Source organism: Olea europaea, chromosome 7 (assembly GCF_002742605.1).
Source record: "Olea europaea var. sylvestris chromosome 7, O_europaea_v1, whole genome shotgun sequence".
In the NCBI taxonomy this organism is placed as follows: Eukaryota; Viridiplantae; Streptophyta; class Magnoliopsida; order Lamiales; family Oleaceae; genus Olea; species Olea europaea.
The window spans coordinates 9,052,503-9,076,746 of record NC_036243.1 but is presented as its reverse complement, the minus strand read 5'-3'; the positions used below and the strand labels follow the sequence as shown (position 1 = coordinate 9,076,746).

The 24,244-nt window shown below is 35.5% G+C and overlaps 5 protein-coding genes across 8 annotated transcripts; 2 read left to right on the top strand and 3 right to left on the bottom strand.

Moving 5' to 3' along the window:
• The first annotated feature begins 4,632 nt into the window (after window positions 1–4,632).
• On the top strand, window positions 4,633–8,990 carry LOC111396900 (myb family transcription factor PHL7-like). 3 transcript variants are annotated; one of them, XM_023023499.1, is made up of 8 exons: window positions 4,633–4,982; window positions 5,289–5,396; window positions 6,354–6,584; window positions 6,827–6,903; window positions 6,982–7,024; window positions 7,157–7,214; window positions 7,327–7,396; window positions 8,164–8,990. In XM_023023499.1, exons 3-8 carry the CDS (start codon window positions 6,365–6,367, stop codon window positions 8,701–8,703), a joined length of 1,008 nt encoding a protein of 335 aa, XP_022879267.1. In that variant the 5' UTR covers window positions 4,633–4,982; window positions 5,289–5,396; window positions 6,354–6,364; the 3' UTR covers window positions 8,704–8,990. The 3 variants fall into 3 exon arrangements, with proteins under 3 accessions (XP_022879267.1, XP_022879266.1, XP_022879268.1); XM_023023498.1 differs by lacking the exon at window positions 5,289–5,396 and having other exon boundaries at window positions 4,635–4,982; XM_023023500.1 differs by lacking the exons at window positions 4,633–4,982; window positions 5,289–5,396 and adding an exon at window positions 5,423–6,247.
• A 1,360-nt stretch (window positions 8,991–10,350) lies between these two features.
• On the top strand, window positions 10,351–15,211 carry LOC111396899 (uncharacterized WD repeat-containing protein C2A9.03-like). 2 transcript variants are annotated; one of them, XM_023023495.1, is made up of 10 exons: window positions 10,351–10,708; window positions 11,182–11,355; window positions 11,502–11,669; window positions 11,765–11,851; window positions 12,913–13,047; window positions 13,169–13,279; window positions 13,546–13,637; window positions 13,753–13,858; window positions 14,286–14,372; window positions 14,494–15,211. In XM_023023495.1, exons 2-10 carry the CDS (start codon window positions 11,236–11,238, stop codon window positions 14,905–14,907), a joined length of 1,320 nt encoding a protein of 439 aa, XP_022879263.1. In that variant the 5' UTR covers window positions 10,351–10,708; window positions 11,182–11,235; the 3' UTR covers window positions 14,908–15,211. The 2 variants fall into 2 exon arrangements, with proteins under 2 accessions (XP_022879263.1, XP_022879265.1); XM_023023497.1 differs by having other exon boundaries at window positions 10,398–10,573.
• Window positions 15,212–15,225: 14 nt separating this feature from the next.
• Window positions 15,226–17,106, bottom strand: LOC111396898 (aspartyl protease family protein At5g10770-like). The gene is made up of 2 exons (XM_023023494.1): window positions 16,788–17,106; window positions 15,226–16,687 (listed from the first exon to the last, which is right to left on the bottom strand). Exons 1-2 carry the CDS (start codon window positions 16,855–16,857, stop codon window positions 15,390–15,392), a joined length of 1,368 nt encoding a protein of 455 aa, XP_022879262.1. The 5' UTR covers window positions 16,858–17,106; the 3' UTR covers window positions 15,226–15,389.
• Window positions 17,107–17,312: 206 nt separating this feature from the next.
• Window positions 17,313–21,076, bottom strand: LOC111396897 (protein ENDOSPERM DEFECTIVE 1-like). The gene is made up of 6 exons (XM_023023493.1): window positions 19,878–21,076; window positions 19,639–19,758; window positions 18,935–19,051; window positions 18,750–18,839; window positions 18,478–18,585; window positions 17,313–18,208 (listed from the first exon to the last, which is right to left on the bottom strand). Exons 1-6 carry the CDS (start codon window positions 20,910–20,912, stop codon window positions 18,134–18,136), a joined length of 1,545 nt encoding a protein of 514 aa, XP_022879261.1. The 5' UTR covers window positions 20,913–21,076; the 3' UTR covers window positions 17,313–18,133.
• A 551-nt stretch (window positions 21,077–21,627) lies between these two features.
• LOC111396895 (sodium/hydrogen exchanger 5-like) lies at window positions 21,628–24,229 on the bottom strand. The gene is made up of 8 exons (XM_023023492.1): window positions 24,150–24,229; window positions 24,031–24,050; window positions 23,786–23,883; window positions 23,560–23,669; window positions 22,842–22,925; window positions 22,495–22,592; window positions 22,324–22,403; window positions 21,628–22,016 (listed from the first exon to the last, which is right to left on the bottom strand). The coding sequence occupies exons 1-8, from the start codon at window positions 24,213–24,215 to the stop codon at window positions 21,979–21,981; spliced, it is 594 nt and encodes a 197-aa protein (XP_022879260.1). The 5' UTR covers window positions 24,216–24,229; the 3' UTR covers window positions 21,628–21,978.
• Between the last annotated feature and the right edge of the window lie 15 nt (window positions 24,230–24,244).

Below are 24,244 nucleotides of genomic sequence, written 5' to 3'. Positions count from 1 at the left end.
ATCTAAAATCAAATCAACTCAACCCAATTATTAATTTAAACCCAACCCAACCAAACCATCCCGACCTTACTCGACCCGACCTAAACCGATTAAGCTTGGGTTGGTCGGTTTGGACTTGTACCCATTTCAGATCCGATTATTTTTTGTTGATTTTGAAATTTTAAACCACTTGAAATTATCTATTATTTTTAATCTATCTAAGAAATTCTTTTTGAAAATTAATTTATAAATAAATTTGAACCTATGAAACATTTTCATTTTATAATTTTTTTAAAAATTTATTCATTTCATTATCATGTCTTTAATTTTTAATTTATCGTCAAATTATTTTGCATTTGTACATAGTATTCATACCAATCAACCTATATAAAAAGGGGGAACGGTTGTACGTTCTAAATTTTTCTCTGTCTCCAGTATTGTGTCTATTTAGATTTATCCATTATATGTATTAAATGTTTTAATTTATCGAATTGAGTTGGTTGGGTCTCGAGCTCAAATTTATTTTTTTGACTCGTCCAAATCCAATTGAACTTAAAAACCAACCCAAATCGATCGGTTTGGGTTAGGTTGGGTTGGCTGGTTTAAACTATTTAAATTGATTTTTGTCCAACTATAGTGGCAAATAGAAAGCGAAGATAAACAAGTTGAGCTCAAAAAATCCTGTGTGAGTAGCTCTTTAGCTCACACAGGCCATAGAGTGAGTCTTTAAAGGGCTCGCCATAGGTGTGCCAAAGTAACCACCTAGCATATATCGTCATAAATTGTAGGGTTTCTCAAAATTCACTTAAAAGATACCATGACAAAATTACATACATTGTAACCAAAAATTACATATTTGAAGCCACACTCTGATCTTGAATATTGGACCCCCCAAATGTTCAATAATTGTGTAATTAATCTCCCTCACTCGTTTTAGACATGATAAAGAATATGAATTATCAAAATTATTTACTATTATTAAACCTATATTAACCGGATACTAACTAGACTTGTATTACACTAGTAATGCTAATTAATTATTATGATCACATTTGATTATGAATTGCATTATTCATTTACTATGGGTAATTAACACAAAACGTCATTATCTTTTAATGTTATTGTGCAAAACATCTATACCTTTCATTTTTTTGGCACTTTTACCCTTGCCTTCATATTTTATTGCGAAAATCATCATTTTCATCAAATTTCTCGTGTCAAATGACAAATATTCCCCATATTTAAAGAAAATAATAAAAAGGAAAAGTCAAAAAATAAATTGCAATCATACTCCAAAACTTTTTAAGAAGTGCAAATAAGTTCAAATAAATTATTAAAAGGGTAATTAGCACAAAACGTTTCTATCTTTTATTATTATTTTGAAAAACATTTATACCTTTCATTTTTGATAATTTCACCCTTATTTCATAATTCATTGTGAAAATCGTTATTTTTATTCATTTCTCTATTAAAAGTTGTAAAATGACAAATATACACTCCTCTTTAAATAAAGAACAAATTATAACTACATTTCCAAAAATAGACGTGCAAGGTAAACTGCACCTGCAAGTTGAAGCAAGTTTCTAGCCGACCTTTCGATAACCAGAAATTGACTTTCTGATTTATTTTAAAAAATCTAGATTATAATGTTGATTGATGTGATCATTTAACCCTTCGTTTTCGTTTAATGCATATTGGGTAGGGAAGTACTCGACATAGTATAATGAACACTATTATAGCTTCTTTTTCTTCCTTGATATTGTAGTGCTATCTAATCTTCCTTACCTATCATACTATTAGCAGAAGGGAAATGGTAATACTCCTCTTAATTGGCAAGATCATATTATTGGAGAAAGGAACAACCAACAATGATGTACAGAATTATCTTCCAAAAGTACTATTCATAATCCATTTGGATCATACAGTTAACAATCTGTTGATGAGTTGGGTATCCATGGGCCATGACCCTGAAGTAGTATCTCCTCGATTTCTTCAGCAGGATGCCGATTGTTACTGAAAGCTACCTTACGTCCCATGAAAGTCCTATAGGATTGTCTTCACCTATAGGAAAGAAACAAGTGCTAAACATGGATGGATTCAACGGATGCACCTCCCATTCCATGTGGGGGTGAATCTAATATTAATATACGTACCCCAGATTTGCACGTGTTACAAGATAATTCCCGTGGAATTACTGGGTATGGTGTAAAAAATGTAATTGTTTAGTCAAACCCTGATCTGTTCGAAAGAGAAGAAATACGGTAGAGTTTACTTCTCTCAAGCTATATGTTAAAGCTGCCAATGTTTAAATTAAAGTTAAGATCGTATTTCTTTCACTGTATTCTGTTCACACACCGTTTTCATCCACGATAGAGTGGTTTTTCAATTTAAAAAAAAAAAAAAAAAAAAAAAGGCCCATCAGACTTTTATTCATAATAACCCTCACTTAAGGCGGAGGAAAACCGTAATAACAACCGAATAATTAATAAAACTAACGAATAGACTAAGCTCCTATCAATATAATCAAACAATAGAAAATAGCCTATTTTTTTCTGACGAATGTACAACACACCCACCCTATCTAAGCGGATCAACCCTCGACAAAATCTTGGTAGTTCCATAAATGACAAGAACCGTTCCGTCTTAGATAGGGTGATGCACGATGTGAAAGTCAAAATTCTGGAGAATTTCTATTAAATCTTCCCAAAAATCCCACAAGTACCATAACATACATTTCCTTGTCAAAATCCAAGAGACCACCAACAATGAATCACATTCAAGAATCACGATAGAGTGATTCTTGAACTACGTTAGTATCGCTCAGATTGCTGCATTTTCTGGAGCCTAATCATATTGTATATTTGTCCTTCTGTTACAGATCGAAAGACGTGTCGCTTTGTAATCTTCTTCTTTGAAAATTTCATTACTGTTTGGTTGAACACAGTTAAACTTGGAATGATTTGGCCGGCGTTCTCAGAGAGAGTTTATTTTAAATTTCTAAAACTGAATTCTGAATTAATCAATGAATATTAAAATCTCTCCTTTGTGATAATTACTAGTTTACCGCTCATAATTAATGTAAAATATTGATATTTGAAGAGTTAATTGTTCATATGGTCACTGAACTTAGGTCAATGTATTTGATTGATCACTGAAATTTAAAATGTCGAGTTTTGGTCACTGAACTTAGGTCTATGTTTTCGATTATTCACTGAAATTTAAAATGACGAGTTTTGGCCACTGAACTTCGAAAAATGTTGTACACTACTTACTAAATTTTGAAAAATACTGTACATTACTTACTGTAAATTCGATATTTTTCAAAGTTCAACAGTTATATTAGTAAGTAACGTAAGACATATTTCAAAGTTCAATGATCAAAACTCGACATTTTAAATTTCAATGAACAATCGAAGGATTGGACCTAAGTTCAGTGAGTAATTGAAAACATGAACCTAAACTTAAATTCAGTGATCAAAACTCAATATTTTAAATTTTAGTGATCAATAAAAAATATGGACTTAAATTCAGTAATTATTAAAACAATTAACTCATATTTGAACGTCACCGTAAAATTTACAACTATCACTGCCATTTCATTTTCACGGTAAACCTGCTTTTGATGCGAACAAGACACCCTATTGGCTACAAATTTTCCAAGAACACACATCACAACCAAAGAAGAAAAAGACAAAATTCAAAAATACTTTTCATAGTAACAAAGCGAGTGCCGGAATATAACCCTAGAAGATTCCGAGGCCGGTAGGCAGCTTCGTCATTTTCTATACAATTTGGCTTGACCTGACCGCGGGCAGATTTTTATTTTATTCAAATACGGCGTAAATGACTGTATTTTCCCATCGTATACGTAATAAAATATCCCAATAATAATGGATTGGTTGACTTGAGCCTGACCAATCACAGTCCTTGCCCTTATGTGACTGGCCGGTTTGCATTAACGTCTCAAAATGAAACGCAATTTATTACAGTACGATATACATACCAAAGACACATGTATTAATAGATTGTCAAGATTTATTAATCATCGATAGATCAAATCACAATAGTTTTTGAAATTTATTTTTTGTTTCGTTTTAATCACCTTGTTATTACTTATAGAATAATACTATTTGCAGTCGCTCACTGCGACAGTCGCCTTATGTGGCATACACATGGCATGTGGTTATTTGATGCATTAATGAATAAAAAACTACCACATTAATGCATCAAATAACCACCTGTCATGTGTATGTCACGTAGGACAATTGTCGCAGTAAGCGATTGCGAATAACATTACTCTTACTTATAACATTGAAGACTTTCATGTCGAAATTATGTCCAATTGACAGACTGTCACGCCAATATTTTACTGAAAAAAGAAAAACTCAAATTTTGAGCCATTTTCTCGTAGGTTGAGCACGACTCATATATTTTTCACATCCCGTGTCATTTGTGAAAGAAGCCCAGGCCAATCCACGTGTTATGTTTAAATGTTAATTAATGGATCAAATTAAACAAATCATTTATAAAAGAAGCCCGGACAAATCCATGTGTTATGCTTGAATGAATTTTGATTACTAGATCAAATTGAAAGAAATAACGGGTGTGGGTGTGGGTGTGGGTGTCGAGTAGGTAGCATAGTTTTTAACCCCGCGTGGGCTCTTGGGTTCACAATGTCGCAGTCTGAATCAGAGATAATCCTGGTTAAAGCAAAAGATTCTGTGACTCCATTTCCTTCTTGACTGCCCAAATTATATACTTACACATACATACGTATTATTATACCAAATGAACAAATAGTTTTTTGCTCTCAGCCCTCTTTTCTTCCCAAAACATATGCATGCTCAAACCCAATTTAATTTAACATCTAGTTTTTAATTTAAGAGGGTTTTGTTTAGCTTTGGAAAAGAAGTTATAGTTTTTTAGTTAGTTTGGTCTGGATTTGTAGTGTTTAAAGCAAGTCAAGAATTTGGAGGATTGCGGCTGGAATTTCATAGATCTGGGTACTGTTTTGCTTTTCTTCTTTTTTTTCGAAATACTAATTTGCTCACAATTTTAAGGAATAATTTTTCCTTTGCGCTTTTGGGAGTTGGTCAACTCTTATTTGAGTTTCGAACTTTGAATTCGTGCAAATTAATTTTTCAAAAAGAAGTGATCAGTTTATTTATAATCTCTGGAACGTCTGTTGTGTGAATTTATTGGTGCTTAATTTTAAAATCTTGTATGAACGAGTGGTTCTGTAATCTATTGACGAATTTTACTGTCTTTATTTCTTATTGTCTTAAAATTTTTATTTTTTCTCGTTTCAGTTAATTGCAATACACGCAGAGAGATGTATATTTGCAGTCGTTATTGTGTAATTTCTTGAGAGTCTAAATTTTAAAAGATGAAATTTAAAATTCTTCTCATCTGCCTGGGCACGAATTATTATATACCAAATTTTATATTTATTCATTTTGATGAGTGAATATTTCAGTAACATAATCAATTCTGTGTAGTACAACTTGACTATTCTCCTGCTGATCTTATAAATTTGGACCTTAACTTCACTGCCATCCCGTTTGTATGCAAAGCACCTGCTATAGGCAGTAATCTTGGAGCACTACATAATTAAATGAAAAGATTAAAGAGAATCTGATTTGTACTCATATTTGTTTTGAAATTGATAGTTGATGGTTTCTTGTGGTTGATGTACATAGGTATCTTGGCGTGCTTATGTAGAAAGCACCTGTTTTTCAGTGATAATGAACGTATATACTACAGTATGTTTTGCTATTATAGGTAATTTGCGGGGATAAGTAGTTCACCTATATCCCACTCAGTTCATGAAATAGGAACCTTAGTACCTTACTGGAGATACTACTGAAGCTCACAACTGACTGGAAATATTTTAAGCAACTTAGGTGCATTTTGTATAAGGCTTCAAATATTCACTATTTTGCAAGAAAGATTCATTAGAAGTTATGATTTTGTGCACATTTAAAGCCTCCTGTGGAATGTACATATTGCTTCAGGGCACCAATTCTTTTGCACTAAATTTTTACATTAAAGATTGGGTGGATCTATATAATATCAAATAATATCTGGGCTCAGTAGACTTAGAGTGGCTACTTTCTATACACTTGCTTTGACCCTGCACCATCACCACCACACATATTCTTAGTTAACGAAAACGATGGTTCAGCCATTGGCTTGGTATCTAATTATCATGACCACCAAACTGATTCCTATTATGTGGTCTGATGCCACCCTCTCTTGTATTCCTAAGGTTTTCTTTCTATCTCACAACCCTTCATTACATTTTTATATAGATATCCAAATTTTCCAGGGTGGTATACTTTTGATGTTTTTGACTTCTGGAATCCTGTCTACAGATTAATGAAATATGTATCAACCCAAGGGCGTTCCTACCTCAAGCTTAGTACATAGCAATCCATTAGTTCGAAATCAGCCATTAGACTCTGGTGCCAGCACAATGGATCCCATCAGTTCAGGTAACAATGCCAACAACAATCCTAATCTGGCTTCTAAGCAGCGGCTTCGTTGGACACATGATCTTCATGACCGGTTTGTTGACGCCGTAGCTCAACTTGGTGGACCAGATCGTGAGTCATCTTGCCTTTCATTTAGCCAACTCCCCCAAGCTCCCCTGATAGATGATAGATAGACAAATTGTCATTTTAGCTTTAAGTATTATACGTTGGCTTTCATGTTGACTTTCAAATATTTTTTTAATCGACTCGTTTCATGTTCTGAATAATATATTAGTGGGTTGATTTTTGAGCTTCAGCTGGGCACTTCATGCATCAGCATGGGAAAGTTGTAAGATTTTACTTTCCAATTTCAGGTGCTACTCCAAAAGGTGTTCTCAGAGTTATGGGGGTTCAGGGGCTAACAATTTATCATGTCAAAAGCCATTTGCAGGTATTTATTTCATGATATTCCATTCAAAATGCCAGCCTATTTTGTCTGCTCGCTAACTTGGCTGACTGTTGCACACAGAAATATAGACTTGCCAAGTATCTTCCAGATTCTTCATCTGATGGTATGTACTTCACAAATGATGCAGATATTACAGTATTATTACCATGCTTGAATTTTCCAAAATATGCTGAAATTTCAAGGATATCTTGTAGTAAATGCTCCTTGGGCACATTTTGTTTTGAATTTTATATAGGGGGAAAAGCTGAAAAGAAGGAATCTGGAGATATGCTTTCCAGTTTGGACGATTCATCGTAAGTATATTACTCTCTCTTTTTGTTATTCATTTCCTTTTTATGATCATTTCATGGATTTGTATGAGTCAGCCTTTCAATATGAAACAACATTCTTTCATTTTGTTTACAGCGGAATGCAAATCAATGAAGCAATTAAGCTGCAAATGGAGGTCCAAAAGCGTCTACACGAACAACTGGAGGTACAATTCTGACCCCTTCTACCTGGGGACTATTTTCCCCTGCTTTCCACATGCAAGTTTCTTGATATATCAGTTACTTGTTCAAGGATCAATTGATATACTGGCAGGTTGACATACTTGATGCATTTGTATTATACTCGAAAACATGACTCCTATGCTTCAAACATGTTGCCTATTTGCCCTAACAAAGTAGCGAAGTTTTGCTATATTTAATCATGAAAATATTCATAGAAAAGTTTGATAATCCACATTGCATTCTTTCTCCATCTTACGAGGATTCCATGCAAACATTCCAGCCAGTGGTGATTTACATTAATCGCCAGATTTCTCCTGGTATCAAACAGCTTTGCTGTATTGGTAAAAGTTCATCTCTTAAGAGAGCAGGTTTTAATTTTTAGTGGCTTTTGAATTATAGAGGAATTGGTGTACTATTGCAATAAAATTTGAGGAATTGGTGTACTATTGCAATAAAATGTATATCACCAAATTGTTATGAAATACTGGGTCATACGAGAAAGTGGCATCCACTGATCTCTCTCCAAAATTCAGAAATGGGATGAGAAAATTCATTTCATTTTTTTTTCCAAGACCCAGTTTTCTTCATTTTCTATTTGCTAGAAATAGTAAGATATAGATGGTTCCATGAAACTTTGCTGTCAATCTTTCTCCACGGGGAAAAGACAAGTAAAAGAGAGATACAAAACCCTACTGATTCAATTGAAAAGGACTTGAATCTTTGGTCTTGAAACTATATTGATGAACCACAGGTTCAAAGACAACTACAGTTAAGAATAGAGGCCCAAGGGAAGTATTTAAAGAAGATAATTGAAGAACAACAAAGAATAAGTGGAGCTCTTCCAGAAGTGCCTGGTTCTGGGGTCACAGCTCATGCAACAGAGGATACTTGCCGCGAATCAGATAACAAGAGTCACCCAGCAACCCCTGCTCCAACATCCGAGTCTCCCCATCTGGACAGGTCTGCCAAAGAACGTGCAATAGTAAAGAGCCTTTCTCTAGACGAATCTTTCTCCTATCATCAGGAGCCTCTGACCCCGGATTCTGGTTGTCATGTAAACTCATCAATTGATAGCCCTCGTGATAGACCTGGAAAAAAACAAAGACCGAGCACCGATGCAGCTTCCAGTAAACAAGAAATGGCGCTTTCACATTCAATATTCAACTCGAGCTTGAGTCCTAGTTTCCAGCAGCCACATTCAGTTTTCCTATCAGGAGAGCAGTTTGATCATTCATCAGGAATGTCGGTTGCCAATGAACTGTTGGGAAAAGTTTCAGGTGGCAATATATAATTCATCGCAATGTATGTTGCATTTCTGGGCTACATATAGTTTCTGAAATACACGTAGTATCGTAGATCATGAAGTGTACCAGTGCGCAGATATGATAATGTAGTAGTTTTTTCTGGATTTGCTTGAACTCTTCCATTGTAATTGTAAGGATTAAGTGGCTATATTCCTGATCTCTGACGCTAAACATCTGGCAGTTTGATGCATCCGGGTGGATTGCACTTGGAAATTTATGTCTTGGGTAGATTTCGGAACTGAATGCACTGCGTTTGATATGCTAGACATAACAATGAGATTGTATTGGTGAAATGTTGAACTAATGTACGAACAACTATAACAATAAAAGTATAAATTGAGTGATTTAGTTACTGTAAATTGAACTTGAATAATCTAATTAAAATAAGCACAAAGTTCGTTGCCAATACGTTTATGATAGTGTTGATTTTATACAAATAAGAGAGGTTCAAGATCAAGAAATTGGACAGAATAGGATAGTTCTCATTTGAAAACTAAATTAAAATGTTTAGGCATCGTTTGATTCAACAAAATTTTCCCTAGAAAATGGAATTTAGATTTCAACTTTCACAAAGAGGGTGTTTGATAGCTTATATTTACCATGTAATTGAATTTCTTAGATTTCTTGGAAATTGTATTTTTTCTTGTTTTCAAGGAATTTGAATTCTCACCATATAATTTGAATTCTCACCAATATGGTGAGAATTCAAATTCTAGTCTACTGTAGATTTTTTTTTTTTTTTTTTGGTGGCAATGGAAGCTAATTCTAAAAATTATTGTAAAAAAATATTTCCCTTTAATTGATAATTTCATGTAAAATAAAGCCAAACGAATACCAAAAGATAGATGATTTTCTTGAATTTTTTTTTTTTTATGTTGACAATTGAAACAAATTTCATTCTCAATACCAGTAAAATATATCTTTTTAATTGACAATTTTCATGTAAAACAAAGTTAAACGAACACTAAAAAATACTTTTATATTAACATTTTTCATGTAGAAAATTATACCAATCAAAAACAATAATTTACAATTCCCAGACAATTCAATTCCCGGAAAACTGTTTTCAATTCAATTCAAATTCAAATTCATCTTTACAATCAAACGGACGCTAATATTTCAAGACAAGTTCAGCATTGTGTTGATTACTTTAATCGTAAGTAGCATGACCAAAGCTGGTAGATATCGATTTTTTTTTTTTTTTTTTTTGGGTATTTGAAATATTTTCAATGATGTGTGACTATTTAATTGTAACATGATAAATAATTTTTAGAGTTAATTTTTCACCACCCAATAAAACCCGAACGACAACATAAGATAGTACCCAACAATAACGTACAAAATAACGAATAATGAATATATTTTATTCGTATTAATAATGTTGAATTTGTTTTATTAAATATGTCATTGTATGTATTGGTCTTAGAAAAATATTTGTTGTATATCATCATTTACATAATTTTTTATAGATTGATGAAGTGTATAAAAGAAAGTGGATGATTTTTTTTTATTTGGTCGTTAAAATTTTGACTCAATTAAATTTCGATTATTTTACATGTTTACTTGGATACAATGCAATGAATCTTATGTCCACCCCATGACACCACATCTCTTGCCCTGGCCACTCCAACCCAACCCAACTCAACCCAACCCAACCCACTAGAAAATGTAAAATCACATCAAAGCAAAAGATATTCAATGCCTCCAATACTGAAATGGACACAAATTAGTCCAATTATTTAATTTTAGCTTCTCCAAAAATAATTTACCAAAATCAAAAGAAAAAACCCACCCTTGGACTCGTACAGATCCAATTTCAGGCTTCGTAGAATTGAGATATTTCGGAACAGATTGCTGGTATAAAATTTAACCGGAAATCAGAGATCTGTTCGGTTGGATTCTCACGATTTCACAATCGCTATCATTTGCAAGAATTTATTTTTTATTGGAATTTTTATTTTTTGGGAAAAAAGGGGCTGTTGAAATTCGAAGGTCAGCATCAAAGTTCTCATCTTTTTTCACTTGAAATTTTGTTTCGTTATTTTCTATTTTCTATTTTGTAATTCATGTCCTATGCGTTTTCAGTATGTTGACCTCTGTCGGGCTAGGGTTCGTTCTGTTTATAACAATAGCTTTTTCATGTCATGTAATAATTCGTTTTCCTTTTTCAGTTCTATGGGGTGGACTATATTTCGGGCTTAAAAATAATAATCTTTATTTTTTGTCATTTGAAATTCGAATACTGTGTTTTTTTAAAATTTTGTATCTTTTAATAATGCTAAATTACTCGGATATCTTGATAAACGTGTTAATTTCTTGTGTTATATGTATGGGACTCGAAAAAAATTTGTAATTCAAATATCAAAGTTTCAATTTTTTCACACTTTATGATTGTGTTGGTTCTATAATCAAATCACAATGTCTCATTTTGGTAATTATTTTTTGTTATATTGCTTTTGGTGCAGCTACCAGTCAGTGGAGTTGAAAGATAAAAATAAGTGTCCTATCAAGAGGAAGAAATGGAGTATGCTGATGGCAATTATGAAATGGAGGAAGTTGATGAGGATATGTATTTTGCTGGTCGAATGATGGGAGACTCAGAGACTGATGAAGATGATGAGAATGAATATGAAAATTTGGTCTGTTTAATCTATGATTAAATACATCCTCGTGTAACATTTAAATGCATGAACATTACTATTAACTGTGGACATTGCTATTTTTAAGCTTTTTGTCATATGGTTTTTGCTATCTTTGAGATGATTTAACTGAATTATGGAAATAGGACAACAAGATAACAGACACTTCTGCTTCCGAGGCAAGGAGAGGGAAAGATATTCAAGGAATTCCATGGGAGAGACTAAGCATTTCCCGTGAAAAGTATAGGCAGACAAGACTACAGCAGTATAAGAATTATGAGAATATACCCCTTTCTGGAGAGGGTTCACTGAAGGTAACTATCAGTTTCAACTCAAACTGCAAAGATGATAATTTTGATTCCAGATTACAGATAGTTATTAATTTATTGCTCTACATTGGATTTTTCAGGAATGCAAACCAACAAGGAAAGGTGGAGAGTACTATGAGTTCCGACAGAACACAAGATCTGTGAAATCTACCATCCTTCATTTTCAAGTAAATCATATGTTTTCTTTGAGATTTTCTTTGGATCCTTTCAAGCTTCAAATTGATCTGTTAATTTCGTACTCTTGCTTGTAATGTTGGAGATATAGTAGCATTTCTGCCTGTGTGCATGCAATTTTAGATTTATTACCTTGAACTTTGGTTATGTGTATGTATAAGACCAAAGAGTTGTATATCTGTGACTGTGTGTTATGGCATAGTGCAGAAAGAACGGATTTGCTATAATCTGATGAAACATTTAAGTTATGATATATGAGAATTGTGTGCTTGATAATTATGTTAAAGGTATTTACTCCTAAAATTTTGGTTTAAGCTTGGTTTTCTTAAGGTGTGTAACCATGGATCTAATATTATGAGTTTACATGTAACGTTATTCTATACCCTTCTCTCTACCATTGCAAGAGCTCGAAGCCAAATATATAAACGTATATATTATTTTAATCCTTTTTTGTGAGTGTGGGGCAGCTACTGCAGAAATTCATGTCTCTTATGACATGTAATAGCCATATTTCCTTCATTGACAATTTTCGAGAAATCTTTGAAAATTTTGATGGAAAATATAATCTGGAGCAGATCTCAATGTTTTAACAAGGAACTTCTCATATTAAGTCAAGTTAGAATTTCATGCTGTCGCACTTCCCAATACTAACTCTCTTTCAGACCTTTCCGTCCAATTAATTTGATATGCTGTGCAATGATGCAAATTGAAAAACTTGCTAACGTTACATAAGATAATGAAGAGTCTTGTGGATTTTAGATGTTATTTTGCCCTTGTTTGAGCAACATTTTCCAATAATACAGTTTTTTCCACACTCATTTTCAACCACATATTTACCAAAAATTCACTATTCCAAAATCTATTTTTACCAAATATTGGGACTCAAACAAGGGCTTAGTGAAGTCTAGTCTTCAGTCCAATTTGTATGCTAGTGCAAATATTTCTTTTGGTCTCTTGAGCAAGTATATATAATACTTCCTAACATGTGTGAGAGCATCTTTTTTGGTTATTTGGATAGAACTCTTTCTCATCAACCTATTGTTTCACATTGCAGTTGAGGAACTTGGTTTGGTCTACGTCAAAGCATGATGTTTACCTCATGTCACATTATGTAATAACGCATTGGTCTTCATTGGCATCCAAGAGGACTGAAGTTCTTAATGTTTCTGGGCATGTTGCTCCACGCGAGGTGCATATTTCTTACTAGGATTGGGTTTTTGAAAATTCTTGTCTATGATTTTGATATTTCCTTTCTGGTAATTAAGAATTCTGGAATTTTAATCATTGGGCGTCTTTTCTGTGTCTCGTAGAAACATCCTGGAAGTTTACTGGAAGGATTTACTCAGACTCAAATTAGTACTCTAGCAGTGCGTGACAATTTGTTGATTGCTGGGGGATTCCAGGGAGAGCTCATATGCAAGGTAGTTCATTCTTTTGATGTGTGTATAACATATGCGGGAAGGCATTTAACTTCATACCTGCATTAGAGAACTTGCTGTTTCCGATTGCCAATAGGTCCTTTCGTTCTCTTTTATTCTCTTGTTCAAAAGACAGTTATTCTGTTTAGTGGTTGTGCTGTAGCATGTCGAGTATGAGACATTTAGAAGTAAAAAACATTAAACCCCGCTGGAAATGGTGAAGATATTCATTGAGCACTGACTTAAGTAATTTTTCCATGTTGATGCAGGATCTAGACCGGCCTGGCGTGAGCTTTTGTACCAGGATAACTTATGAGGATAATGCAATTACCAATGCAATTGATATCTATAACAGTCCAAGGTGATCTGCATTCTTCTTTACGATACCAAATTAAACTCCCTGTCTACTCTTTGGGGATTTTTGAGATATACTTTGTTACTTATTCTGATTCTTGTTACATTTAAATCATCACCAGTGGCGCTGTTCATTTCACGGCTTCAAATAATGACTGCGGAGTTCGAGACTTTGACATGGAGAGGTTTCAGCTTGTTAAGCACTTTTCTTATCCTTGGCCTGTAAATGTAAGTTTTGTTCCTCAAAAAACTTTATTCCCATTATGGGCATGGCAATAGAAATCAACTTCCAACATGTTCTCCACACAGTCTGTAAATGTTCTCCGCAGATGGTGACACTAGGTTCCTATATCTATATGAGCCAGGGGTTTGAGCTCTGACCAATAGTATAATGCATGAGCTAAATTGTAGTATTTAATGGCTTATTAACCTGCTCATTTAAAAATGATTACTATGTCCTGATTGGCTAATATTGATCCATGAATATGTAGATATGTTAGAAAAAATAGCACATTTTCTCTACAGCATACGTTGTGGCAAAGTGCTCCTACAAGTTGAACTAATATGCTTTATATATAAAGAATTGGTTGGCAATTTTATGTTGTTTCGTTCATTAAAGTAAGGTGCATATTAAGGCAACTTTTCTCTGTTACAGCACACCTCTTTGAACCCGGATGGTAAACTCATTATTATAGTTGGAGACAATCCTGATGGGATGCTTGTGGATTCTCAAACTGGGAAGGTAATTTGTTCTGTTATATCTAGTTTCTAGATTTAATATGTTGGCAGTGGGATGGAATTGATGTAGATTTTACGGACCAAATTATCAAGGTATTCTTTTGCTACATTGTGATTTGTTTTAGACTGTCATGCCCCTACACGGACACTTGGATTTTTCTTTTGCTTCTGCATGGCATCCGGATGGTCACTTGTTTGCCACTGGGAACCAAGACAAGACTTGCCGTGTATGGGATGCTCGAAACTTGTCAAAGTCTGTCGCTGTTCTCAAAGGAAATCTGGGAGCCATTCGATCAATCCGTTTTACATCTGATGGGAAATTTATGGCGATGGCTGAACCAGCCGATTTTGTCCACGTCTATGATGTGAAGAATGGTTACGAGAAAGAGCAGGAGATTGATTTTTTTGGCGAGATCTCTGGAGTCTCTTTCAGTCCTGATACAGAATCCCTCTTCATTGGGGTGTGGGATCGCACTTATGGTAGCCTTCTTCAGTACAACCGTTGCCGGAATTATTCGTATATGGATTGTCTAATGTGATCATTTGGGACATGCATGCTTATTCTTGGATAAGAAACTTCTGCATGGATTCGCATTACATGTTCAAGAAAGGTGGCAGGATCATGGATCGGTTTGGTATCAACTCTTGCGTTGTCAAATAATGCTGACTAGTGTAGCAGAGAAGTGAATTAGCAGCTGGGGTGCTTTTCGAGTGGGGCCATTGATGAACAATTGTCTACCTCCTAGGGAAAACATGGCCGTGGACGTGCCATTTTCTTGAAGGCATCATGTTTATATGGACTTTTTCTGCAGTTAGTGAGAACGAATTGCTGGCTATCGGCATCGGTTTGGAACGCGTGAAGATTATGATATGGAGCTATTTTCACCCTTAAATTGGCTTTTATTACATCAATATCTACATTTATGCATCAACCATAATCAAAGCATTATTTTAAGCACAAATTATGCGCCCTTTATGCATATAAGCAGCAGTGCCATGGTAAAGGGATTGAGTGGTGCCACTAGCTGCAGCCACCGGCTGCAAACCCAATTCTTGAATTGGAAATATCATAAAGAATATCAAAGGTTTGCTGTTGATGATTCCCAATAATGGCCATATTGGAATTACTTGCGAAGGCCAAACAAGTAGTGCCCTCTGAAACTTTTGTGAGCATGTTTCGGGGAGCAAGATTAAGCTCACCACCTGTTTGAAAAATTAACTGAACCAGAGGCACAATTGTTGATATGGATTCCAAACTTCCTTCAAAACAGGCATCAAAAGGGGAATAGGCTCTTGTCATCTGATATTTGGAAGATATGATCTGCACCATTTCCTCCCTCAATGCTGTGTATATGGGCACTGCCAGACGTGATATGACTCTGCCTGAGTCGATGAATGTAGGCACGTTGTACTCCGATGATGGCACATTTAGTGGCTTGCCAGATACTGTGATTGCTGATAGCTTCAGAAAGTACAAGCCAGGAAACCGAGAATCTGTCAACATTGGAGTGAACTTATAAGTCGTCGAAGTAGTAGTCCCAATGGATGGGAACCCTCCACTGCCAGTTTGGCCATCGGTTGTTGGGAGACAATAAGAGAACGCCTTTCCATATTTGGTGGACAATTGGGAAAACATTGACAGTTCGTTTCGTGCTAAGCCAAACAGACCTGCCGATTGACCGAATAGGCCTTCGTTATCCTGTCCACATCCGAACACAAAATCAGCTAGTGCTGGCTCCGAGGACGCTGTCAGGCTTAGTGAATCTTGACCAAGGTACCCTTTAGAGTAAGATTTATCACCATAGCTGGTTACGTACATGCATGTATTGGAAGAAGAACAGTGGGGACTGTTGAGAGTTGCTTCTCTGAGGGAAGAACATTGGCTTGTGTCACATGATAGGGATTTGTACGTTGTAGAACTCGAGGGATCAAAATGGGATCCGACCTGTGGGTGGCAATACACCTCGCAGGGCTCGCATTGGATCCAGGAGAAGGAGCTACCCGTGTCGATAACCACGGGATAGAAACTTGGTGGAGTCCCCAAGCCCACTTTCGTGTAGTAATTTAAAACGCCAATGGGCACCCCGGGGTTTAGAGGAACTGTAACAGCTTCTGGATCAACTAAATGTCCTGATTCTCGAGCTGCTGTCTGGTTATTCTTTATAAGCTTGGAATTGAGAGATTTAACACGAGCTTCGTCCAATGCAAGTGCCTCGGAAAAGGACAGGGGAGGCTCAGAATTCTCAAGTGAGTGCCTTCCTTGCATATGAAACAAAGGCAGGTGTAAAGCTGGATATTTGAGATGTTGGCCATCAACTTCTGCACAAAAAAAATTGGGAAAAAAAATATTCAGAGAAAGCATCGATATAAAAACGTGTTGTAAACTGGTCGTAAGCTGATAATCATAGAAAGAACATGCCTTGAGCTACTCTAATTGACGATGTTCTTGCAAGCAAGAGAGTGAAAAACAGAAGAAAAAGCATTCCCATTGCTTCGAACTCCTTGAAAGTTCTCTTATTTTCAGCCTTTGAACATACTAGTTGAGGGAATCACTTCCCAAACCTTTTATAAGGATAGTAGGGTGTACTCAACTGAGATTTTAAGTGCGTTTAATTGTCCTCAATTAAGAGTAGGTGTTCCCAATTGTGATTTTAATGAATTACAATGAAATTCTTTAAAATTTTGGTTTCTTCAATAACTCGTGAATTTATAAGGGTTTCAATACTAAAGAAATTTCAAATAAAGACCCCGCTTAATGAGTTTCTTATGGATTCTATGAAAATCTATTCAAAATCAAGAAATTCAATAAAATTTATAATATTTTAAAATCCATCAAAATCTTAGTTGGTGTCGATTCTATGAAAATCTATTCAAAATCAAGAAATTCAATAAATTTTATAATATTTTAAAATTCATTAAAATTTTAGTTGATGACACCCTAAAATATGTTGTCGATAAGATAAGAGTGCAGCATGATTAACCTCTATGTTGTCCATAAAGTTTCAAATTGATTCGTGAGGTTCTCCTTACAGACCTCAATGACAACTAGTGGATTAAAGTGATTTGTCCTCCATTAATCCAAATTAGGGACCCTCATCGTTTATTTCACCAAGAAAAATATTCGTTGGTTAAGATATAGATAGATTATCTTCTGCTATACGGATAACAACCTAAGAGGTCATTTCAAATTGACTTGTGAGGTTCTGTTTACATGCCTTAAACTAGACGAAAACCACAGTGAGTTGTCCTCCTCAATGTCCAAATTAAAGGGCCCATTACATTCTTTCACACCTAGGATTCATATCCTCCGACATGAAGGATAGGATTTCAAAATGTACATGTTAGTCATTTCCAAGTCCCGTAGAGGAGAAAGGTTACAGTTTCAAAATGTACATGTTAGTCATTTCCAATGTAAAAATTTGTCTAAACTTGCTCCGTCAATCCTAGTACAAATATTGTTAATGGATTGCTAATATTTGAGGTCTATAATTCAGCCATACCTATAAATTTCCCTAGTTTTCGTCCCCCATTTGTCACAAATTCTAATAAAATATCTGCAAATTTCTTTCTTAATTACTTTGCTAGCAGAATTTGTGCAGAATCAAGAGAAACCCGAAAGCCATGGTAGGATAACTGGAAAAAGAAAATCATTTATTTCTTCCATTACTAAAAGAATAAGTTTCAAGTAGAAAAATAAAAAGAAAAAACTCAATTAGGAACTCTTGATGCTAAGAGTTCAATGAGTGGATTAAATTCCTCTATGTTTCACTCTTGCTGCGCTTGACTATTATTACTCCCGTGTAATTGGATCAAAGCACCCCTTAGGCTGCACTCTTTCACCTGAAAATGTTGAACAATAATTTAAGGTCATATTTTTGAAAGACTGTGATCATAATATTCTGCTGCAGTTCCCTTCTTTGTTTTCTTTTTGACATTTTCTTCATCAATTGTGTTTATTATGAAAAAGAACTTCGATGCAAAGAGGTAAAATGAAAGAGTAAACAATATTTAGAGGAAATAAATGAAAAACTGTTGCGTACAATATTTAGAAAACATGAGTTTGAACATTAAGCCGTGTGTGCTATTTGTTGAATCATAGATAGACATACCTGTGCTGTATATTCCTTGGATAATAAGTCCCCACATTCCTCAATAAGGGCTCTTTCTCCACTGACAACCCGAGCTAGTTCAGAAATTGAGGTATCCACTTCTTCAGCCTGCATTTACCATGCAGCATTTATCGGATTTTTGCAAATTTACACGCCCGTCCGGCCAACAGTGAACCAAAAAAGAATTCAAAAATATTCTATACAGTATGATTTCCTCCACAATTTCGGCATTCTATGGTGTGTTTTAACATGAGTATGTCATTTTGTCTTACCTTTGGCATAAATCTCTGGACATGGGAACCTATCAGTTCCATCACCTTTACAGCTGAGTTAAAAGCCTCTTGTAAGTCTTTCACTTCAACCTGGAAAAGGTTACCCCATGGTTCACAGTTCCCTACATGATGTAGCGAATATAGATGGAAATTTATGCACTTTTAATTAGCAGAATAAATCTCACCTGGACTTCCCCACTGACTGGAACTCTTAGTGAGGAATTGAGCAAAGCATCTGATATGCCTGATAAAGAAATTGAGTAATCCTCTTCCAAAGCAGACCACGCATCCAGATATGGCATCTATAATATACGAAAAGTACATGAGCAACACAGACAAAAGAATAAGATCGTGTGAGCAAAAAGAGTTCTCAAAATGACCGAATTTGCACTTCTATAGGTGTAAAAACCATTAAGAAGAAAGACAACAAATGCAACAAAAAAGATTTCTCATTTTTTTTTTTTAGTTTGTTGACCATTTCATCTCTCTTTTTAATAAGGCGTTCATTTTTCGAAAATGATTGATAATTGTAATGTCTTATTACTGGCAGAAACAGCAGCAAAATAATGAAGTGAATCAAAAGGAATATCAACCATGTTATTTGACACCTTGGATAACCAATTGATATTACGGCATTGTGAGAAGATCTTTCCAGGTACAAAGTCGGCAGTGCTTATACATATAATTGAAAATTGATCTAGAATTTAGTAGGACATCAAGGAAAGCTCTTAAAAAGTGAACTTCGTGGCTGCCATCTAGAATAGAAACATGTATGTACAAAATATTTCATTTCAATAAATGCAACTGTGACCAGACAAATTTTCTATGCCTTTGACATAATAGTCAGAACATTAGATAGAAATAAACTCAAAGAGCGATCAAGCCTTACTTGAGCTTCAACAATCATGGATAAAGTCTTAATTCCTTGCAGTATCCCAAGTTCACTGCGCTTCTTTTTCACATCATCACGTAAACTGGATATCTTACTTCCCAGAGAGTAAAGTTTTATCTGCACATAAATGAAATAACATGATTAATAATTCAATCATAGACTAATAACAAGGAGCAAGTCCTTTATCCATTTTGTAAAATTAAAGTGACAATTTGAAAAGAAGAACGGAAACACACCTCAGCTTCCCTTTTTTGAGCATTAACAGTAGCCTCTGCTTTTGCATTCACAAATTGCCACTGCAGATAATGGTTGCAAAGCATCTTTAGAGAATGTACATCTTCTTGATGATTAGAGACCTTCCTTCCTTTCCTCGCGTCAACTCCCAGTCTCACACATGACGATGGGTGTGGAGGCAGGCAGAGATTTCCGGCCATCTTTACAGAAGACGAAAAATTCAATGAACGAGCGCAATCACTAGAGACTTTACCAGCATTGCAAGAACTCCTCTCAGCAAGCCATTTATCCACATCTGGCACAGAAGAGCGCGTCTCAGGAAGATTCCGGGACTTGGTAGTCTGCAAAAACAGAGGAGAATTGGGGCACGAAGAACTACCCTGACTACTAGCAGCACTGCAAGAATCCGAGTCATCATATCTAGATGTCGAAATTCTAGAAAGCTTTTTGTCCACGGTTTCTCTGTAATTGTTGTTACCAGAAGTTGCTTCTTGCAATAGCCTTGTGGCAGCCGTAACAGCCGAGCATCCATTACTACTATTCATCTGATTGCCACGACTTACACTATGCGGAGTATGCCTATACCTCGATGGGACAATCCGATCGGTTCCAATGGCAATCGGCGTGTCCGGCCTCGAAGAAATCTTAACACCCGAAGCCGCCTGCTGCTGTTGATTTTGTTCCCCAATTTCCTTAAAATGCCTCAACCGCTGTTGCTGCTGTTTCTTTTGAACAGTAGATACACTATTTGTTCCTAAAGATTTATTTTGGGAAACAGTGTGGGGTGGAATGAGCGGGGTGTCTAAGCTACGTGTGGTTTCCGGTACTTGATTCTCGTCGCGTGATGATTGCCTGCGGTGGACGGATTTGGATCGCGGATTTCCAGAAGGCGTAGGAGTTGGGGTTGCGCTGGATTGAACCAAAGGTGACATGAATCGTGAACTGACTTCCCGCACCCTCGGCCGCCGTTGGGGTAGCGGCGGAACTCCAACTTCCGCCGATGGATCGGCTGCACTTGTGGCTGTCGATTCTGTCATTTATCTTCCACTTCGCCCGAAGAGATTAATCCAATCCGACAAAGATTAATGATAATTAATTTGTATAGACGGAATTCGAAGGCCGACGGGGAGAGTGGAAAAAGGTAGCGAGGGGGAGTTTCGTGTAAAGAAACGTGAATTAAGAAAAAAAAAAGACTGAAATTCTAGCCGTTATGAGTTTTAAATATGTACAAGGATGGGACGGATAACGGATCCTTTTCTCGGGTAGAAAGTGGGATGACTGATGGGCAAGACTTGAAATTTACGTCCGGCTCCGGGTTAATTATCAATTTAACCGATCTACGATTATAACATTTCCAAGAGGCGGCGATCCTTCATTTTAACATTTTGGTCTGAACTCTTATAGTTAATAAATATCTTTTAATTGAAATATTTTGTTACTACTTGCTGATGTTCTTTTTGACATTTCATTTTCCTTTACCCAGGGTTCAAGTAGGCGAGGCCCGCGAGTGTTGGGACGAAAATGGAGTGGAGAGGTCGAGATAGAGCTGAGAATTTTGTCGTCCCTATACAAGTCGCTTGGCTCCCTCGCCAAGTCATTGACGAGTTGGGCTAGACGTGAGGGAGCATATAAATGACACTCGAGCCAAAACTAAACATTTACTAAAAAGTAGGCATTGCATTTCTCGTTTTTATTAATAAAAACAAGAAGATCGAAAATAGTTAATTGGATAAAAAAACAAAGGTTTTAAACTTGAAGCAAAATCAGGAATGATATATAATAGATTATTACTAGGATTTTAATCCATATAGATATAGAATTCAATTGAACTTGTACAACTCAATAAATCTCATTCGCCAGTATTGAGCAGTTCACACCATGTACTGAAACTAGGTAGTTCTGCTTGAAAGTGAAGCGAGTTCAACCCTATTTTGACCTACTGTTTCTATACTGAATCATAGTGCTTACAATGGTATAAAGGAATAATCCTAAAGACAAAGATAGATGTCCACATTTTATGGCAAATTGGTCGCCATCTCCAACTTCATTTGCCAGTTGAACATTTTTTCCATGTATGCCATTTCCACCTTATAGTACATGGCTTCAAAAATTCCCTCTTCTGGAGTCGTGGAAAAGTTCATCTGCAAAAGCATTGCACGGGCTTTTGATGAAAAAGGCAGTTTTATAAGAAAAATACAATGTGATCTATGATTTGCAAGAATAATAATGAATTGACAGAATATATTCCAGATGCCATGACATGCTAAATTAAATTGTATGCTATTAATCGCTAATCATCAAAGCAGATAGATCACTTGCCGCCTGCCGTGAGGATAGCAGTTCTTCGATAATCAGACGCCCATATTGTTAATCATTAGTCATATCATGAATTTTTATTTTTTGTAGCATATTAACTAGAAGAGCTATAGTCTATGCTCTCTATCTTACCATGCTCATCGTCCTCGCCACTTTGAGTTGTAAAGAACGGAGTGAGGTAGTTCCTATCTAGTGCTGTAAATGACGTGGTGCTGCAGGAAAGAACCCAGAGAACATAATAAAATTAAGGAACTTCAAAATGAATTCAAGTAATAGTTCAACAACAGATGGCAGTTATGGTACCTTTTGTGAAACTCTTTGAGTTTCATCTTGAATCTGTTCCCAGATGATGATGCGTCTTCATAAGAAGGAGCTATATAGCCATTGTTTTCCTCAAACCTCTGGAACCAGTAAAAAAAAAAAATTAGATAAAAAAAAAAAAAAACAATTTGATTTGTCAAATTGTGAATAATAATTTTTGACATATCACTGCTAGCAAGAGAGATCAGGGATAATGTTCATATTTTCTGTTGTTAGTTAGAACCCACACAAACTTAGGAGGAAGTAGTAAATTATATAAACTGATTCACAAATGTAACATCACCAGCATGCAGGCAGGTGGGCTATAAATTATCCACTAATATACTTACTTCACTCAATGAGTCATCATGACTATCACCGACAACTTGTAAAGCTTCTAACATGGTACCTGTTGATCCTCCTATCAGCAAGACCTGCAAAGTTCCCATACAGCCAGAAATGTCAGACATCTAATCAAAGTTGAGCTTATTCATATCTTGAATATACTGGCTGTAAGACAGCACCACATAATTATCAAACTTCCCTCAGCAATAACAAATACACAAGTTCAGTAAGAATTTAATACACATTTTCTCTTAGCAATTGTCCCTGGTCCGGTCATAAGCATTTACCTTTTAATACTTAAAGTCTTAAAATAACATTCATACTGAATCGCGTAAGTAACCAACAAGGTATATGCGTTTATTATCTGTGAAAAGAGCCAGCAATAACAGATACAAGAAAAACAGAACGACTTTAGGACCCCATGAACAAGGACATTGAAACCCAGAATCTAATAGAAGAAACCAATGCAGAAACATATTATAAGGCTAAGATCCATGCAAAGTGGAGAAAACTATCATAAAACCCAGTTATGTTCTTAAAACATTCAAATCCTTCAGGAAATTGCAAGACCATTGAATTTTTCAACGGACAACTTCTATGATGTCCTGAATCAGAAAATTTGAAAAATGTTTTTTTAATGATAAATAATGCTCTTGAATGCATATTTTTCATTTACAGGTCCTCCCAAATTTGTGGTTTATTTAGAACAAATATTTTACCTACCGTCAAAACAACTATTGCTGTGGTGGCAGTGAAAATAGTCTGACCATGCCCTTCTGGAAGATCATGAACTGATTGCAGCGCAAGAGCAAAAGCCATAGCCCCTCGAAGTCCTAATCACAGATGGCATACATGAGTTTGAACATTAAGCCATCTGTGTGTGTTTGTGTTTTGGGGAAGGAAGCAAGGGAAGGCAGATCAAAGAATGAAAAGTTTCTTATCCACTGACCACTGTACCAAAGTGCTTTCTGATGCTTCGGTGGTATTTGACGATGCACAGGCCTAAACATATTCACCAAGTAGCCACAAGAAAACACATTTGCAGCTCTTCACAAAACAAACATAAAAAGGTATAAAATTTATGCATAATCATTTTAAAACTTTGTCACCCACATGTGATAACAATCAAGCAAAAACAGAAAAATTTCACCCGGTCATTAGTATCAACTATAGGATTAGGCAGAAAATACATACCTAGCAATTCCAATGAACAACTAAGGTAATAATGGAACAAGTTAAGGACATTGTTGGTTAATTTTTGCATATCAAGGAAAACTGAATCTATATATATATAACAAGTAACTCAAGGATACAATTGAGAAAAATATAAATCCAACATGGGACCAGCTATGCTGTTCCATGGCAATATCGAATCCCATGTATATAAATCTGCATAATAAAGAGAATG

What these genes read in the sequence shown, in the direction of transcription:
- LOC111396898 (XM_023023494.1), bottom strand. Translation starts at nt 16,857, where the DNA reads ATGGGAATGCTTTTTCTTCTGTTTTTCACTCTCTTGCTTGCAAGAACA. An exon ending in GTCAATTAGAGTAGCTCAAG is followed by an intron (nt 16,688 to 16,787) that starts GCATGTTCTTTC and finishes TTTTTTGTGCAG; the next exon opens with AAGTTGATGGCCAACATCTC.
- LOC111396895 (XM_023023492.1), bottom strand. Translation starts at nt 24,215, where the DNA reads ATGGGATTCGATATTGCCATGGAACAGCATAGCTGGTCCCATGTTGGA. An exon ending in CAGCAATAGTTGTTTTGACG is followed by an intron (nt 22,926 to 23,559) that starts GTAGGTAAAATA and finishes GGAACTTTGCAG; the next exon opens with GTCTTGCTGATAGGAGGATC. An exon ending in ATGATGACTCATTGAGTGAA is followed by an intron (nt 22,593 to 22,841) that starts GTAAGTATATTA and finishes TACTGGTTCCAG; the next exon opens with AGGTTTGAGGAAAACAATGG.
- LOC111396900 (XM_023023499.1), top strand. Translation starts at nt 6,365, where the DNA reads ATGTATCAACCCAAGGGCGTTCCTACCTCAAGCTTAGTACATAGCAAT. An exon ending in TCAACTTGGTGGACCAGATC is followed by an intron (nt 6,585 to 6,826) that starts GTGAGTCATCTT and finishes TTCCAATTTCAG; the next exon opens with GTGCTACTCCAAAAGGTGTT. An exon ending in TCCAGATTCTTCATCTGATG is followed by an intron (nt 7,025 to 7,156) that starts GTATGTACTTCA and finishes AATTTTATATAG; the next exon opens with GGGGAAAAGCTGAAAAGAAG.
- LOC111396899 (XM_023023495.1), top strand. Translation starts at nt 11,236, where the DNA reads ATGGAGTATGCTGATGGCAATTATGAAATGGAGGAAGTTGATGAGGAT. An exon ending in CTACCATCCTTCATTTTCAA is followed by an intron (nt 11,852 to 12,912) that starts GTAAATCATATG and finishes TTCACATTGCAG; the next exon opens with TTGAGGAACTTGGTTTGGTC. An exon ending in AGGGAGAGCTCATATGCAAG is followed by an intron (nt 13,280 to 13,545) that starts GTAGTTCATTCT and finishes ATGTTGATGCAG; the next exon opens with GATCTAGACCGGCCTGGCGT.
- LOC111396897 (XM_023023493.1), bottom strand. Translation starts at nt 20,912, where the DNA reads ATGACAGAATCGACAGCCACAAGTGCAGCCGATCCATCGGCGGAAGTT. An exon ending in CCATGATTGTTGAAGCTCAA is followed by an intron (nt 19,052 to 19,638) that starts GTAAGGCTTGAT and finishes CGTATATTATAG; the next exon opens with ATGCCATATCTGGATGCGTG. An exon ending in CAGTCAGTGGGGAAGTCCAG is followed by an intron (nt 18,840 to 18,934) that starts GTGAGATTTATT and finishes AACCTTTTCCAG; the next exon opens with GTTGAAGTGAAAGACTTACA.